Source organism: Eleutherodactylus coqui, chromosome 3 (assembly GCF_035609145.1).
Source record: "Eleutherodactylus coqui strain aEleCoq1 chromosome 3, aEleCoq1.hap1, whole genome shotgun sequence".
Classification (NCBI taxonomy): domain Eukaryota; kingdom Metazoa; phylum Chordata; class Amphibia; order Anura; family Eleutherodactylidae; genus Eleutherodactylus; species Eleutherodactylus coqui.
Genome location: NC_089839.1, coordinates 186,383,235 through 186,400,917, shown reverse-complemented (window position 1 = coordinate 186,400,917; position 17,683 = coordinate 186,383,235). Strand labels below are relative to the sequence as shown.

General features: G+C 42.6%; 1 protein-coding gene across 1 annotated transcript in view; it reads left to right on the top strand.

The window, feature by feature from the left end:
- The window catches only part of ADAMTS9 (ADAM metallopeptidase with thrombospondin type 1 motif 9), a 242,636-nt gene that overhangs the window by 109,047 nt on the left and 115,906 nt on the right, over positions 1-17,683 (top strand). The window contains exons 17-21 of the mRNA XM_066596646.1: positions 10,289-10,455; positions 10,732-10,861; positions 15,369-15,495; positions 15,570-15,780; positions 16,128-16,292. Coding sequence (XP_066452743.1) covers positions 10,289-10,455; positions 10,732-10,861; positions 15,369-15,495; positions 15,570-15,780; positions 16,128-16,292 — 800 coding nt within the window. The remainder of the gene's footprint in view (positions 1-10,288; positions 10,456-10,731; positions 10,862-15,368; positions 15,496-15,569; positions 15,781-16,127; positions 16,293-17,683) is intronic.

Below are 17,683 nucleotides of genomic sequence, written 5' to 3'. Positions count from 1 at the left end.
GACTAATTTTCAGCGTCTAATCACCAGATTAGACGCGCTTGCGCAGTCCGGGTCTTCTTCTTTTCTCAATGGGGCCGCTCGTGCCGGAGAGCGACTCCGTGTAGCTCCGCCCCGTCACGTGCCGATTCCAGCCAATCAGGAGGCTGGAATCGGCAATGGACCGCACAGAAGACCTGCGGTCCACCGATAGAGAAGATCCCGGCGGCCATCTTCAGCAGGTAAATAAGAAGTCACCGGAGCGCGGGGATTCAGGTAAGTGCTGTCCGGTGTTCTTGTTTAACCCCTGCATCGGGGTTGTCTCGCGCCGAACGGGGGGGGCTGTTGAAAAAAAAAAAAAACGTTTCGGCGCGGGACAACCCCTTTAAGAGACTGGTACAGCACATCAAATGAACATTTGTTCCTGCTGGAACCCTTACTAGACTCTATTACAGCCTGATGAAGGGTGTCTATACCCAAAACATTGCCAGAAAAACAAAAAGCTGTACAACAGCAGTATTATTTTATGGACTCAATAAAACTTCAAGCATTCAGTTGGTATGCTGGTCCATTCTCCTATTTTCTGTGGACCTTCCATCCTTTCAATGGTACTTGTTTTTTTTTGCAAAGAGAGAGGCAAATATAAATATCCCCATATTACCTGCTCTACCTTTTGTGTAGGTTTAGGGAATGGCTAATTTAAATGGGTTGTCCACTTTAGAACACCCATTGGCATATACTCTATTAAGGAATTCTGGGGCATGTCTTGAGGACTCTCATCTCTTATCCAGATTGGGGAATGGTTACAAAGAGCGTCTCTTGCTGTGGATGACCTGTCCTGTGCTGCATTACAGATAACCCACTGATTTGAATGGAGATTGTGTAATACTTCATTTCTCCTCTAGTGTTGCTACAGCGAAATTGAACAGAATACAGCTCATTGCTGGAGATCCCAGCAGGGGGACACTTTGTGATCCTTATAACAAGAAGAGGTTGTCCAATGCATAAAAGCCCTTCAACATATTACTTACCATTCTGTACATTAATTTGTACACCCATCATTTTAAACTGCATCACCGCCATAGTCATAATAAACCTCTCAGTTGACTGGTTCAAATTAGCACAGATTGGGCCTTTCTGTAGACATAAACATTCGTTTGTACATAACATCTAATTAAACAATTCATCAGTGCATTATGCTTTATAATTCACGAGGGGAATGAGATAATTACTCTTTTCTGTTGGCTCTATATGCTGCCAATGAATGGGTCATTTTGTATTAATTTCCATAAATACTGCGTAATTACAAGATTATGCATGAGAGGGATTGCTAAAAGCCAAGCCCTTAGCTTTCCAATGTTGTGTATACGCATACAGACCTGTACATTATAAGCACTGGGTGGGAGGTTAAAAAAAACAGGAGGGGTTTTCTAAAAACACAAAAGAAGAAATAGTGCAGGGTCCAATCGGGTCCAAAGAATGTTTTTTGTAGGACTTCTAGTTTAAATACTTCTCTAAGACTTTTCTAAATTCTTGTGTACAGTATGTTAAGATTGGGGCCCAATGTATTTGTAATCTACTGTATTTCCTGGAGGCGGCTAAGTTTGGGTCCAAATATCCATGGCTGTCCATTTTAAGGGTAAATTTGGAGTTCTGCATTCTGCACCCTCATGTGTGTTGAGAGCATATATTCTCACTCTGGAGGACCCAGTTTACAGGGACAGTCTATAAATTTCAGTGAGTAGCATGCAGTTCTTCACTTCCCCTGTGGTGTCACTGTACAAGAATTGAACACTTGCTACATGGTTCGTACATAACTTGCTAGATGGTTCACACATAACTTGCTATATGGTTCCAACATAGATCACATGTGATAATTCCTTTTAACAAACAGAGATTATCAAAACTGGACACCCCTTTAAAGGAGTTATCTGGTTTAAAAAAATACTAAATTAAAAACCTCTCCCATTTTTGTAAAACAAAAAAATAACTAGTGCTCACTTTTGTTTCCCCTGCCAATTCAATGCTGAGTCTTTGGTGGTGACCCGACAATCTCTGTTTACAGCCAGGCCATGATGATGTTCCATACTGCTTGTGACCTCTGTGACCGTAGCGGTCATGTGCCATACCTTTAAAGGAGTGTTCTGGGAGTAAACTATCGTCAGGACAGGTCATTAACAGTTGATCAGTTGGGTCCGTCATCAGGATCTCTGCCAATCAGCTGATTGAAGAGACAACGGGGCTTACCCAAGTGCTGCTGTAACTTCAACTCATACCGGGCACAGCGCCGTACATTTAATGGCAGATGTGCCTGGTATTGCAGCTCAATCCCATTCACCTTAATGGGACTGAGGTGCTCTCAGGCCATCTGACCAATGAATGGGACGTCATATTCTTGAGAAGAGGCTGCAATGCTCACCCTAGCACTGCTGCCCCTTCAATCAGTTGATCGTCTGGGTTCTAAATAACAGACCACCACTGATCAACTGCTGATGACCTATCCTGAAGATAGATCATCAATGGTTTACTCCCGGATAACCCCTTTAAAGTTTGAATAAACCTGCCACACCCATTAGACCAAATGCCAGATCATCCAAGGACTTCTAGTAGACATTTGCACTACATTTAGCATGAGACACTTTTTTCATAGTAATTATATACTATTAAGGAGGGGGCTCAGATTTACCATACACCCATGGAATGCCACCACATGACTGGTACTTTCTGCATTCTTGTCCTTTTGTGGAATAGCACTAAGTTGCAAATAAACTCTGCAGTAATATCACATATTAAGTCCTTTTAAGTCTTTCACAGCCCTTAGAGACTACAAAACTTGAAATTTTGACTTCTAAAGATAGTTTGGTTGAACTTTAAAGGGCCCCCTCAGTTTTTTTTTTAAACAATGCTCTTTTAAATGTTAGCTCCCCCGTTCTCTTCAAAGACACTTCTTTTGTGCCCTCGCTTTCTTCTGTGGAGAGCCCTCAGAGTAACACAGCCATGTGAAGGATGAAATAGCAGACAAGCAAACTCAGGAAATTAGCTAAGTAATCGCATTAGTGTGAAGTTGTGCAGTAGACTGCTGTTTTCAGGAAACGGCTTCTCTCGCAAAGAATTTGGCATGGTAAATAGAGTGTGCTGCACATACCACAAGATTTGGGTTAAAAGGAAGAAAAAAACGCTTTGTCAATGTGTATTAAGATCTCGGATGTATCCATTGAGGGGGGAAGTTGTCACTGGGGAACCTGCAGAAATTAGATTATTTGTTCCATTGTTATTAATCCTTAATCCTGTTCAAAGTGGGTGAAATAAAAAATATTTCCAGGAAGGCCGAAAAAGCTCTAAGCTGAAAGTGCCAACAAACTTCCCAGTTGCATTCTGCAAATGACTTTAATATACAGTAATTCATTTGTTAACATTGGTTAACTTTTATTACAGTATTACGGGCAATGTTGCCACTCACGTTTTGTGTCCGAGAAAGGAAGTGGCAACTAATCTGATCAAGCAAGATAATTGTCACTTTGTAAAAGGCTGAGTCCTGTGTCTCCGGCCCACATAGAGAAAGGTTGTGAGTCCCGCTTGCCTCGTCCACGTAGAGAAAGCCTGTAAGTCCTGCATCTCCCGTGCACATAAAAAAAACCTGAGTCCTGTATCTCCCATTCACATAGAGAAAACTTGTGAGTCCTGCTTACCCTGCCCAGACAGAGAAAGCCTGTGAGTCCTGCTTCCACCACCCACATAAAGAAAGCCTGTGAGTCCCGCATCTCCCATCCACATATAGAAAGCCTGTGAGTCCTGCTTTCCTCACCCACATAGAAAAAGCCTGTGAGTCTTGCTTCCCTCACCCATGTAGAAAAAGCCTGAGTCCTGCTTCTCCCACCCACATCGAGAAAGCATGTGAGTCCTACTTCTCTCACCCAAATAGAGAAAGCCTGTGAGTGCTACTTCTCCAGCCCACATAGAGAGAGCCTGTGAGTCCTGCTTCCCCAGCCCACATAGAAAAAGCCTGTGAGTCCTCCTTCCCCAGCCCACATAGAGAAAGCCTGTGAGTTCTCCTTCCCCACCCAAATATAGAAAGCCTGTGAGTCCTGCTTCCCCTGCCCACATAGAGAAAGCCTGTGAGTCCTGCTTCCCTGCCCACGTAGCGAGAGCCTGTGAGTCCTGCTTCTCCAGCCCACATAGAGAAAGCCTGTGAGTCCTGCTTCCCTGCCCACGTAGCGAGAGCCTGTGAGTCCTGCTTCTCCAGCCCACATAGAGAAAGCCTGTGAGTCCTACTTCTCTCACCCACTTAGAGAAAGCCTGTGAGTCCTGCTTCCGCCGCTCACATAGGCAAAGCCTGAGTCCTGCTTCCTCCACCCATATAGAGAAAGCCTGTGAGTCCTGCTTCTCCCACCCACATAGAGAAAGCCTGTGAGTCCTGCTTCTCCCACCCACATAGATAAAGCCTGTGAGTCCTGCATCCCCTGCTGAGACAGAGAAAGCCTGTGAGGCCTGCTTCTCCAGCCCACATAGAGAAAGTCTGTGAGTCCTGCATCTCCTGCTGAGACAGAGAAAGCCTGTGAGGCCTGCTTCCCCAGCCCACATAGAGAAAGACTGTGAGTCCTGCTTCCCCAGCCAACATAAAGAAAGTCTGTAATTACTGCTTCCCTGCTCACATAGAGAAAGCCTGTGAGTCCTGCTTCCCCAGCCCACATAGAGAAAGCCTGTGGGCCCTACTTCTTCCACCCACAGAGAAAGCTTGTGAGTCCTGCTTCTCCTACCCACATAGAGAAAGCCTGTGAGTCTTGCCAACCCTCAGTGATTGACAGCTCTATTTATGTATAAACTTACAGGAAAAGCTGTCAATCAATGTTTGTGGGTGGGAAAAGCAGGACTCACAGGCTTTCTGTATGTGGGCAGGGGAAGCAGGACTCACAGGCTTTCTGTATGTGGGCAGGGGAAGCAGGACTCACAGGCTTTCTCTATGTGGGTTGGGAAAGCAGGACTCGCAGGCTTTCTCTATCTGGGCAGGTGAAGCAGGACTCACAGGCTTTCTCTATGTGAGTTGGAGAAGCAGGACACACAGGCTTTCTTTATGTGTGTGTAGGAGGGGTGTCCACTGTGTGAAAAGTGCCTGCTTTGGTCACTATAAGCTGTGCCCTCCATGCAGCGGCTCCTGCTGAGGAGAATAGTCCAGCGGTGCTAGTCAGTGCCAGTAACCACAGTAAAGCTCCCCTCTGCTTAGCCAGAACCACAGCCAGAGAGGGAATGCAGAGAGCACTTGGAAGCGCTATGTGAGAGGCCCTGCTCTGCTGCCAAACACCAGCAGCATGACAGGTGCATAAGGTGGCATTTTGTTGTAGCCTTGGGCAAGGCTGCTGAGAAGGGTCTGCCCCCTTGGTGATATGGATGCAACTAGAGTGTTACCGCCCAGACCTGCTCCCAAAATAGGAGTTAATGAACAGGGCTGAGCCCCACCCACTAATGATGCAACCGGCAACCATCTTCGCCACATAAAAAGGAATTACAGCTGTGCCACTGGAAGAACAGTGATGCAGCTACAGGTGAGCTGGCAGCAGTGTATGCTGTCCATCAGTGAGGCCCTGACGACCGAGGGCAAAGGTGTATGATGAAAATAAAACTGACGACCCAGAGCCCAAAAAAGAGAGAAAGCCACATGGAAGGAGAGGGATTACTTACTGATCTTAGTGAGGGTCATATCCCCCTCCCCTCACTACAGTGATGGCAGAATGAATAGAGCATTCGTTGAGCATGCGAGGTTGGTGCTCCATTCATTTCAATGGGGATGACAGAAATACCCAAGTGCTTGCGCTTGGGTATCTCAGCAGTCCGATTAAAGGTGAATAGAGCACCAGCGCACTTGCACAACCAGTGCTCCATTCAGTGTTCTCCTTACTGCTAAGGGGTGTGCAGTAACCCCACAGTGGAGAGAACAGGGAACATAGGCTCCCATTCTCGAGGTCATGGTGGGTCTTAATGGTGAAACCCCCACCGATCAACAAGTTATCCTCTATCCTGTGAATAGGGGATATCTTGGTACAACCCCTTTAATGTGCAGTCACATAGGACAGATTTTCCGGACTAGAATTTCTGCCATGGATTTTTTTTTTACGATTCCTGAACACAATCCATAATATTTCTTCAGCAAAATTTGCATGTGTTAATTTGTTAAATTGAAAAGTGGAAAATCCACAGTGAAAATATGTAGAAAAAATTGACATGTTGCAGATTTAAAATCAGCATCGCTGGTCCATTTGCACAGTATGTGGAGCAGATTTGGTAAAATCTCATCCACTTTGCTTCCCTTTCATCTGAATAGGGCTTGCACCGGCTCCAGAAGCAAGCCTATGCAGATGAATGGAATGGGTTTTTCAATTGCAGAAATTTCTGTAACACATCTGACACATGTGAATACAGCCTAAGAGAATGGAGAGCAAAGATATAGAAGGGCTACACTCACCACTTTAGTGGTGGTAGCTAGAGATGAGCGAGCATACTCGTCCGAGCTTGATACTCGTTCGAGTATTAGGGTGTTCGAGATGCTCGTTACTCGTAACGAGTACCACGCGGTGTTCGGGTTACTTTCATTTTCTTCCCTGAGAAATTTGCGCGCTTTTCTGGCCAATAGAAAGACAGGGAAGGCATTACAACTTCCCCCTGCAACGTTCAAGCCCTATACCACCCCCCTGCAGTGAGTGGCTGGCGAGATTAGGTGTCACCCAAGTATTAAAATCTGCCCTTCTCTATATGCGCTCAATGGGGCCGGCGGCAGCAGCGCCGACCCCATTGAGAACATATAGAAGACAAATCATTCTTCTCTGCCACAGCTGTAACAGCTGTGGCAGAGAAGAACGATGTTTGCCCATTGAATTCAATGGAGCCAGCAATACAGCAGGTTCCACTGAAAGCAATGGGCTGCCGGCGTGCGCGGGATGAATTGTCGGGAAGGGCTTAAATATATAAGCCCTTCCCTGCAATTCATCCAGAAATGTGTTACAATAAAAATATATACCGGCGTATAAGGCGACGGGGCGTATAAGACGACCCCCCAACTGTCACCTTATACGCCGGGAATACAGTGGAGCAAAGAATAAAAATCATTACTCACTTCTCCTGGCGTTCTGCGGTGCTGCTGCAGGCTGTCGCTCCCTCCTGGTCCCCGGCAGAGCATTGCTTTCTCTACGAAGGGCTTTAAATCCCCGCCTCCAGAAACACACGTGCCTTCAGCCAATCACAGCCAATGACAATGATGTCATTGAATGGCTGTGATTGGCTGAAGGCACGTGTGTTTCTGGAGGCGGGGATTTCAACCACTGCGTCCAGAAAGCAATGCTCTGCCGGGGACCAGGAGGGAGCGACAGCCTGCAGCAGCACCGCAGAACGCCAGGAGAAGTGAGTAATGATTTTTATTCTTTGCTCCGCTGTATTCCCGGCGTATAAGGTGACAGTTGGGGGGTCGTCTTATACGCCCTGTCGCCTTATACGCCGGTATATATTTTTATTGTAACACATTTCTGGATGAATTGCAGGGAAGGGCTTATATATTTAAGCCCTTCCCGACAATTCATCCCGCGATCGCCGGCAGCCCATTGCTTTCAGTGGAACCTGCTGTATTGCTGGCTCCATTGAATCCAATGGGCAAACATCGCTCTTCTCTGCCACAGCTGTTACAGCTATGGCAGAGGAGAACGATCTTTATGCTGACAGTGCGGGAGGGGGGGGCCCACTCTTGCCGCTATTGTGGCTTAATAGTGGGACCTGTGAACTTGAGATGCAGCCCAACATGTAGCCCCTCGCCTGCCCTATCCGTTGCTGTGTCGTTCCCATCACTTTCTTGAATTGCCCAGATTTTCACAAACGAAAACCTTAGCGAGCATCGGCGATATACAAAAATGCCCGGGTCGCCCATTGACTTCAATGGGGTTCGTTACTCGAAACGAACCCTCGAGCATCGCGAAAAGTTCGTCCCGAGTAACGAGCACCCGAGCATTTTGGTGCTCGCTCATCTCTAGTGGTAGCACAATCTTAAAGCAGCCTCTTTAATATAACCCTTGCCTCTAAAGCTTTTGAGAAATCCTCCTGTCTCCACACTTCTCAGTACTAGAACTTTTTCTGTGTCTCCGCTACAAGCAGTTATATAAAAGAAAACTGGAGAAATAAAAAAATGCTAAAAAGACTTCTTATTTTCAGCATCAATTTTCTGCCTACTGTGACTTATTGGTGAGGTTGTTCCACCAGACATATATCCCTCAAACTGCAATTTTATCTGCTTTAAGAATTACGACCGGCTACACAAAGCTTTATTGTTCAAGCACAGTTCTAGAAAAGCATAGGCGTAATGGATCTGAAAAAGCAATTTAGAAGTTGTAGGCCAGTCGCTTGTCTTGAGCAACAAAAGTACTCAAAATGAACTCTTGTCATATAGTGAGCGCTGCAATATTTCCTGCTGTTGCCACAAATTATAGTTTACAGAAGAGACAATCCACGTTGCTGATTGTGAACGCATGAATGGCACAAACACTAACAGTGACAATGCAGAAGACCCATAGTTCACTTGCCTTTATTTTTAAGCTAGCATACCCTTTTAATTGACACTCTTCTACTAAATGTATTTTTTCTTCTTCTGTCCTTTTTTTCCTATTGTAGAATACACTATTTTTCATGTATAACTACCCTTTCTTCTTTTCTTTCCTACCTCTGAAAGGGAGACATTAATATGAGAAAGAAAAGAAGGAAATATATACATAAAATTACCACTTCCCTGCTCCTCCCACGACTTCCTTCCTCTCTCTCCTTTCCTTCTATGCTGCTTCCTTCCTTTGCTTTCTCTCCTGTGTCTGTCCTTTGTCCTTCTACCTACTTACTTTCCTTTCTTCCTTGCCTTTTTTCCTTCCTTACCTTCCTGCCATCTTTTGAGCGAATTCTTGCTTGTAAATGTGCGCCCATCATGCACTTACCATGAACTTTTCATCCATCGCTGAGTTCAGCTCAGTCTAAAAATCTGTCATCCCTGATAAGAAGGACCATACTCTGAGTTCTCCCCAGGCAGCGCTGATAACATTCTTTCAGCTGCTGTCCCACTGGAGAACAATAGTGATGTATTTAGAGAACAGACCACCCGCTGTTCTCTAAATACATGCAAATGAAGCTAGTTAGCTGCTAATGGGCTGATTAGTCCTTTAGTAGGTAATGCAAAATAATTGCTCAAAACTGTCAGTTTCTGACAAATTTTGAGCGATCATCTGTGTGTGTAAATGGACCCTTAGCCCCTCATCTGTTAACTAGTGTCTAGAATGAAGAGCACCTACAATGATCTTCTCTTTATGTGATCAAACCATTAACTTCAGTAAAAACTATCTAATGCTTAATTTCACCTGTGGTGGCGCTGCAGGAAAAATTAACACTTACTTCCAAATTCCCCAGCAGATTACAGACGATCATTAGAGGTCCCAACAGTAGGACACCTGAAATCAACTTATCATTGGGGAACCCTTCTTATAAAAAGGCATTATATTGAGCGGCCTAGCCCTTTAAATTGCTGTATTTTCAATAAGTTCTAAATAATAACTATAAGGGGTCCTTCACACTAGTGATCGCAATTTTGCTGCAGGAAATTCACGTCTTTGTCCGATTTTTGAGCGTCATAGTTGATGCTTTTTCTTCAGAATATTCTTGCAGTGTTTCGCTGCTGCCCACGATTATTGCAGGTTGTTGCGATGTGAAAAAGGAGCCTCCATAGGGAAACATGGGAGATAAAAAAAAAATCACAAAACGCAAAAAGATAGGGCATGCTGCGATCTTTTTTTCACTCCACATCGCATGAATGAAAAAAATCGCAAATGGGAATGAGACCATTGAAAATCCTTGCTTTCATAATTTTGCGTTTTCACTCACTTTCGCATCACGTGAAAATCATGCGATTTTCTTGCGAGTGTGAATGCACCCTAATGCATTCTGAGCATACTCAGGTCTTGGAAACCAGGACTATGGAGAGGCAGAATACAGCCAGCCAAGAGTGGGAGGGATAGAGCCGACAGCAGTCACTGCCCAGTACTACAGTCCTGCTTTCTATGTTTCCCATGCTCCGAACATCCTCAATGCAATGATGAATATGCCCACGATAATTTCATAGTTTCTTTAGCAAATGGTATTAGAGGTAATGATACAATTGAACTTACGGTTTACTATAACCGTAAGGATTCTAATAAATTCAGAAAGGTACACAGAATATAAATCTGCAACCATCATGCCTGACTCAACAAGCTCCCGATGCGTCATGCAGCTTTTATATGAATGATTGCGTTTCTTCTTACAGCTTTATCAAGCAGCCATGGAGAGTTCCTTCTAAATGGTGACTTTGTGGTCAGTATGTTCAAAAGGGAAATCAAAGTGGGCAATGCAATGATTGAGTACAGTGGATCAGACCACACTGTGGAGAGAATTAATTGCACGGATCGAATTGACCAGGAAATCGTGCTACAGGTAATACCGCTCTTCTTTGAACGAACTGTGGGGTTTTTTTGCCCAGGGATTTGAATAAAGGGTCTGCATTTTTTTTCCAGAAGTGATGCTACTTTTATCCATAGGCTGTGTCTGGTATTGCAACTTAACTCCATTTAAGTGAATGGTGTTGACATGCAGTACCTGACACAGCCTGTGGGAAGAAGTGGCGCTGTTTCTGCAAAAGAGCACTCTTTTTACTAATTCCACACAACTACTTTAATGATGTAACCATCACTTTTTATTCTTCGCCTTTAGATATTATCAGTTGGCAATTTATATAACCCAGATGTTCGATATACTTTTAATATTCCAATTGAAGATAAACCTCAGCTTTTCTATTGGAATCCCTATGGACCATGGCAGGCATGCAGTAAAATTTGCCAAGGTAAGAGAAAATCCATTGGGATTGAATGAGTCAGATTTGTTCCTTATTTATAAGATTCACGAATATTTTGAATAATTTAGTAATGTTGTAATTCAGTTGTTGAAAACAGAAAATACTGCCTGCTTTTTTTTTTCTAGCAACAGTGCCACTCTTGTCAGTGGGCAGTGCATGGTATCACAGCTCAGCCTCATTCGCTTCAGTGGAACTGACATTACCCAAACAGACAGCTTATTCCCCCTTTAACCGCACATTTTAAATGTAATTATTTTGATTGCCCCGTGAAGTGAAATAAAATCTAAAATAAAAAATGAAGCAACCTTGCAAATAGTCTTGATTGTATTCTGCCGTTTTGTGTGTACAGCTCCTATGCTAAGCTTTATGTTTCCATGGTTACCGACTACAAACAGACCCTGTATAGTCTGATTGGACAGTCATACTTTATTTTTTAGTTTTTAAGCATTTGCATAATTAAACACAATGGTTGAAAATGTGGAGAAACCCTTTAGGAAAAGACATATTAGTGAACTGAAATGCTACTAGTGATTGCTTGTATATCTGTAGGTTTTGTATATTTTTAGAGCTTGTTGAACTGAGGGGACTCTTTCTGAGTAATTACAGTACAGTTATATTCATAGACATATAGGTGATGTCATCTCTGATTGTCAAATTCACTTATACTTTTCCTCCATATCCGACCCAGACCACCATGATAGCTTCCCTCAATTATAATTCATCTATGCAGTATTTTTATTCCTTGCTTTTCAACTTCATCCCAACTTTTTTCTGAGCTCTAGACAAACTTACCATCCACAGTGCTCCAGATATAATATTGCCCCCTTGGTGTCCCCCCCCCCCACCACATTAATAGTACCCTCCTGTGTGCCCAACTAAGTAATAGTGCCTCTAAAGACTAATAGTACCACCTTTAGAACCCACACAATCATAGTGCTCCTTTGAGTTCCCCCACAGAGTAATAATACCCCCTCTATGCCCTCACACACTAATGCCCCCACACAGTGCCCCTTTGCACTAGCTAGAAAAAACCTGAAACTCACCTAACCCTGTTTCCACAAACAAGCAGTTGGGTCTTCTTCATGATGCCTGATGGTTCTAGCATGGCTTTGTCATCGCACTGCCTGAGCTGCCTGAGACCCTGACAACTTTGTTCTTTTCGAGTCCTGACCAAGGTAAGTAATAGGGCAGGGAGCTTCTGGCTCTCTGCACCACCTTAGTTTTCAACTGGTTCCTAAGTATGTGGATCCAGCTGAAAGCTACATGGATCATGCAGGCTGCTTTCCCCTCTAGGTCTGGTCATAGTCACACCCCCTACAACCATGATCGATACACCCCTGTCCCAGACATATAATAGTCTGTGATCAGCTTATGGTCTTTCTAACAAAAAGGCATTGTGCCAAGCAGAGAATCCCTTTAACACATTTGTGTTGTAGTGCAGGTTGAGGCGCATCATTCAGTATGCGAACTTACCCTGATTATTACTTCCTACTAGACATAGCTTGCTTAGCAATACATCAAGATTATGTTTCTTTCTCTTTTTGTCACAACTACCCGGGAGAGATGTTTGTATAAATTACCCATCTCCTCATTACAAATGCATTGAAGTTCCTGCTGTCCAGCGGTTCAGCGTAATATCGGATTCAAAGGTTCTAGCTCCTCCAGCTTCGAATGAAAAACTTTCCATTGTTATTCTATAGAGCTTGTCCAACACCTCTCACTCTTTGATGAATGGCCGATACAATCACATCAAAAACGTGTCATATTATTCTCACAGAAGATAAATAAGAACATTCCCTCAATAGACCCCTATGGCTTTTAAGTTTTCAGGAAAATAGACTGCGGGACATAAGCCTCAGCCTCACATCATCCCTGAGGGGAATCATACTGAGTTTGAAGACCAAATAATAGCAGATAACATTAGCAGTGTGAGATATAAACATTGAAGCTATACTTAGTGAAGCCAACATGTTCAGTTATAGTTTCGTGCATCCAAATGATTAGAAGATAGATTACAAATCTATCTATCTATCTCATATCTATCTATCTATCTATCTATCTATCTATATATCTATATATCTATCATCTCATATCTATCTATCTATCTATCTATCTATCTATCTATCTATCTATCTATCATCTCATATCTATCTATCTATCTATCTCATATCTCTATCTATCATCTCATATCTATCTATCTATCTATCTATCATCACATATCTATCTATCTATCATCTTATATCTATCTATCTATCTTTCTCATATCTATCTATCTTTCTCATATCTATCTATCTATCTATCTCATATCTATCTATCTATCTATCATCTCATATCTATCTATCTATCTCATATCTATCTATCTATCTATCTCATATCTATCTATCTCATATCTATCTATTTATCTATCTATCTATCTCATATCTATCTATCTCATATCTATCTATCTCATATCTATCTATTTATCTATCTATCTATCATCTCATATCTATCTATCTATCTATCTCATATCTATCTATTTATCTATCTATCTATCATCTCATATCTATCTATCTATCTATCTATCTATCTATCTATCTATCTATCTATCTATCTATCTCATATCTATCTATCTATTTATCTATCTATCCATATCTATCTATCTATCTATCTATCTATCTATCTATCTATCTATCTATCTATCTATCTATCTATCTATCTATCTCTTATCTATCTATCTATCATCTCATATCTATCTATCTATCTATCTATCTATCTATCTATCTCATATCTATCTATCTATCTCATATCTATCTATCTATCTCATATCTATCTATCTATCTCATATCTATCTATTTATCTATCTATCTATCATCTCATATCTATCTATCTATCTATCTATCTATCTATCTATCTATCTATCTATCTATCTATCTATCTATCTATCTATCTATCTATCTCATATACCCGCATTATCATTCAATAACATTGTTGAGTCTCTAAAATGAGTCAGAGTCATTGGTAAGGCCTTAAAAAATTAGGGGCACAAGCCCCAAGATATATATCTTTCCCTCCCAGAAAAAAAATCTATAAATTGGAGTCGTCATAACTGTAAGACAAGCCACAACAGACTTAGATGTAGTGGCTCAGCTCAGTCCACCACCCAGTAATATTTCCACCAATGTCCCCATCACAAAAATAAGGCCTCCTTCATGCCTCCACACAGTAATAACTTCCCCCTTTCATGCTTCTATGTACTAAGAGCACCCCTTTTGTGCCCCCACAATGTAATTAATCCTCTTTGTTCCACAATCATATTGCCCCTATTTGTGCAGTTTGACTGTACCGTTACATCTTTAATCTCTTCTTCCTTACATATCATGTGCAGAGCAGTGTGTGTGTATCCAGCATCCTCCTTCCTTGTCTCTTCCACTCCGGTGCCTTACAGCACTAAAGGAACCAAAAAGCAGGAGGCAGGGGGAGAGGAAACAGGTTACACACACTGGCATGCGCCATGATGTGTAGGGAAGAAGAGATTAAAGATGTAAAGGTACAGCGGCAGTGTGGTGAGGAGGGCCCAGTCACAATTGCGACCACTACAACCCCTATATCTATCTATCTATCTATCTCATATCTATCTCTCTCATATGTATCTATCTATTCTAGAACCAAGACCTATGTGTTACGTCTATTGTGTCTAGTTCCTCCATAAACTAGAGAACTGCACACGTGGAACACCAAAAGCAAAAACCAGGATAGTGGTAAAATAGAATCCTCTAGCCAGAGGGGCTGCTTTATATGTGCAGTAGGCCAGTGGGGATTGGCTGACTGGAGAACACCTCACCCAGGCTGCTCAATTATCTCACACCTTTGGAAGTGTGCTCCTGGAACCTCATAGGTCCCAGCAGCACAACCTGGCACTATACAGCAATATTGAAATTTTGTGTTTCTGATTCATTGCATTGCATCTTCTAGTGTAGATCACTAATTTTCCAGTTGCCTTAAGAATCATTCACATGGTATTGTACAGCAGTACGTGGAGTGGCTACTGATCCACCGTAGAAACCTGTAGGAACTCTACCGTATATGTCTGCATTGTATGTGTTACCAGCACAAAGACCTTTGTGAATTTCCACCATGTATCTCCATACAAGATCTTGAAAGCATATGAAAATAGAGTATGAGCTCGCAGAATTCTGATACAAAATGTGGTCAAGGGCATGAAGTCTACCATTGTAACTCATATCTCAGTGTTTTGATGCCATATCTAGGTGGTCCAACCCATATACAGCATTACACCACTTTTTATTAGGTCTGTTCGATCTTTGTAGAGCCGAAATAGTCATAAAGGACAAGAGGCGATAAACCAAAGAAAACCCACATGAGGAGAATTCCATTTTTTGGAATTATTATATTATTGTAGTTATATGGTTATGATATTATTGTAATAAGTAGAATGTAGAGACCATTATTGCTTGGTCTTACCTGTAATAATGTCTGGACCTACCTATTTCCATAGGAGAAAGAAAAAGAAAGCCTATATGTACAAGGGACTCTGATCATCTGGTGGTTTCAGATCAAAGATGTGACCGAATTTCCCAGCCTGAGCTCATCACTGAGCCCTGTAACACTGACTGTGAATTAAGGTAATATATACAGGGACTGTTCATTTAATGATACATTCTGCAACCTGGCCAATGCTAACAGCAGATGTTCACAGGTGGCACATGGACAGAAAGAGTGAATGCACTGCTCAGTGCGGCCCAGGCTACCGAATACTAGATTTCTACTGTGCTAAAGTCATCAAGTCAGAAGGAAAGATGGAGAAGGTAGATGATCGGTTCTGCAATGGTCTACAGAAGCCCAGCAGCAAGGAGAAATGTTATGTGGACTGTAACACCGGAAGATGGAGCTACTCAGCCTGGTCAGAAGTTAGTATTGACTGAGCAGATATGTTATTAGACCAGATCCTGATGCTTTATACAAGTATTGAGCAACTAGGTAGACATTTCTTCTGCACATCACAATAGTGGCCAATACAAACTGGTCAATAGGTCACTTATCATGTAGTAGCATGTTTGTGCAATGAGTAGATGATAAATTGCACTGCGCAGGAACACAAGAAGATAAATCGTAATGCTTAGCCTTTCGAAATGTTGGTCATTTGATATAATTTGCAAATCTTTTGAGATGTTGGTTGCAGTCATGTTGTTCTATGTGATTATGCCTTGCTTGGAACAGCTTGAACTTATTATTCTGACTCTTGCTTCACAAACAGTGCTCTAAAAGTTGTGGAACTGGCACAAGGAGACGGCGGGCAGTTTGCATCAATTCTTTCCGTGAAGTTCTTGATGATTCCAAGTGTAGCCAACAAGAAAAGCTAACAGAACAGAGATGCAGCGATGTCTTGTGTCCACAATGGAAGACAGGTGACTGGTCGGATGTAAGTGTGACAGCCTCAAGTTTACTAATGGCAAATTTTGTAAAAATCTGTCAATTGAGCAAAGTACTAAAATATTGGATTTTTAAAGTTTGAAATCTTCTCTGTGTCTCTCTTTCAATTTAGGGTAAACACTGTATGGATATTAATAGAGATGAGCGAGTATACTCGCTAAGGCACATTACTCGAGCAAGTAGTGCCTTAGCCGACTATCTCCCCGCTCGTCTCTAAAGATTCGGGGGCCGGCGTGGGTGACAGATGAGTTGTGGCGGGGAGCAGGGGGAAGCGGGGGGGAGAGAGGGAGAGAGAGATCTCCCCTCCGTTCCTCCCCGCTCTCCCCCGCCGCTTCCCGCCGCCCGCCGGCCCCGAATCTTTAGAGACGAGCAGGGAGATACTCGGCTAAGGCACTACTCGCTCATCTCTAGATATTAACAAAAGTTGGCTGAATGACACCTGTATTGTCACCAATGTCTGCTGTAGACAATCCCTTTTTGTTATAAGCGTCACCTGATAATCATCCGATCACAGCTGAAAAGTGCAGGGAATTTAGGAATCTTTCAACAAGCCATTCCACAGCAGCGCCGCCACTGGAGAAATTAAACATTACACAGATTCCATTGAAATCAATACACTGTCCTTGTAATGCATGGACATACAAAAGTCCTCCAAATGAAGCGACACTCTTTGTAGCCACTCTCTACTCTGGTTAAAATATGAGAAGATAATGAAAATGGGACCCTTTTCTATTAACTTAGAATATACATTTTTTAAAACTATTTACAGACAACACTAGAACTGAATGAACAACATATCCTTGAATTTCTGGAATATGTACTTTTTGATGCTTCAGTCAACCAAATGGTGAAATCATTGAAATCACCGCCACCACAATATTTTTTATCCCGCACATAAGCACAACGCTTCTTCAACTGAGTTGGCCTCCTCAATATCTGGGCCCTATAACAGCTACAATGGCTGTGTGGCATAGTTTCACCCATGTTTAAAGAAATATATAAACCCTCTAGCTGATTTACAGAAGCCAGACTTTTCTGTATGCTGTCTAAACGAACAATTGTTAATGGGCAGTGTTGAGTGAATTGAAACAGTTGAACCCCGTTTCTGGCCGAGCTTTGCTAAAACTTCAGTTCCGTGTAAACACAAACATTTGGTGGTTTGTCATGGCCGAACCCCTCTTCCTCTTTTTTTTCCCCCTCTTCTTCTCTTAGACAGTTTTATACACCAGTTATAGGGATATTGGAAAGGTTCCGGTTTTGGAGCTAATTTGGCCCAAACCAAACTTTTAGGCAAATTTCAGCAAACCGGCTGAACCAAACTTTTGAGAGGTTCACTCATCACTGTTCTTGAATGACTAATATATATGGGCAGCTTAAAGC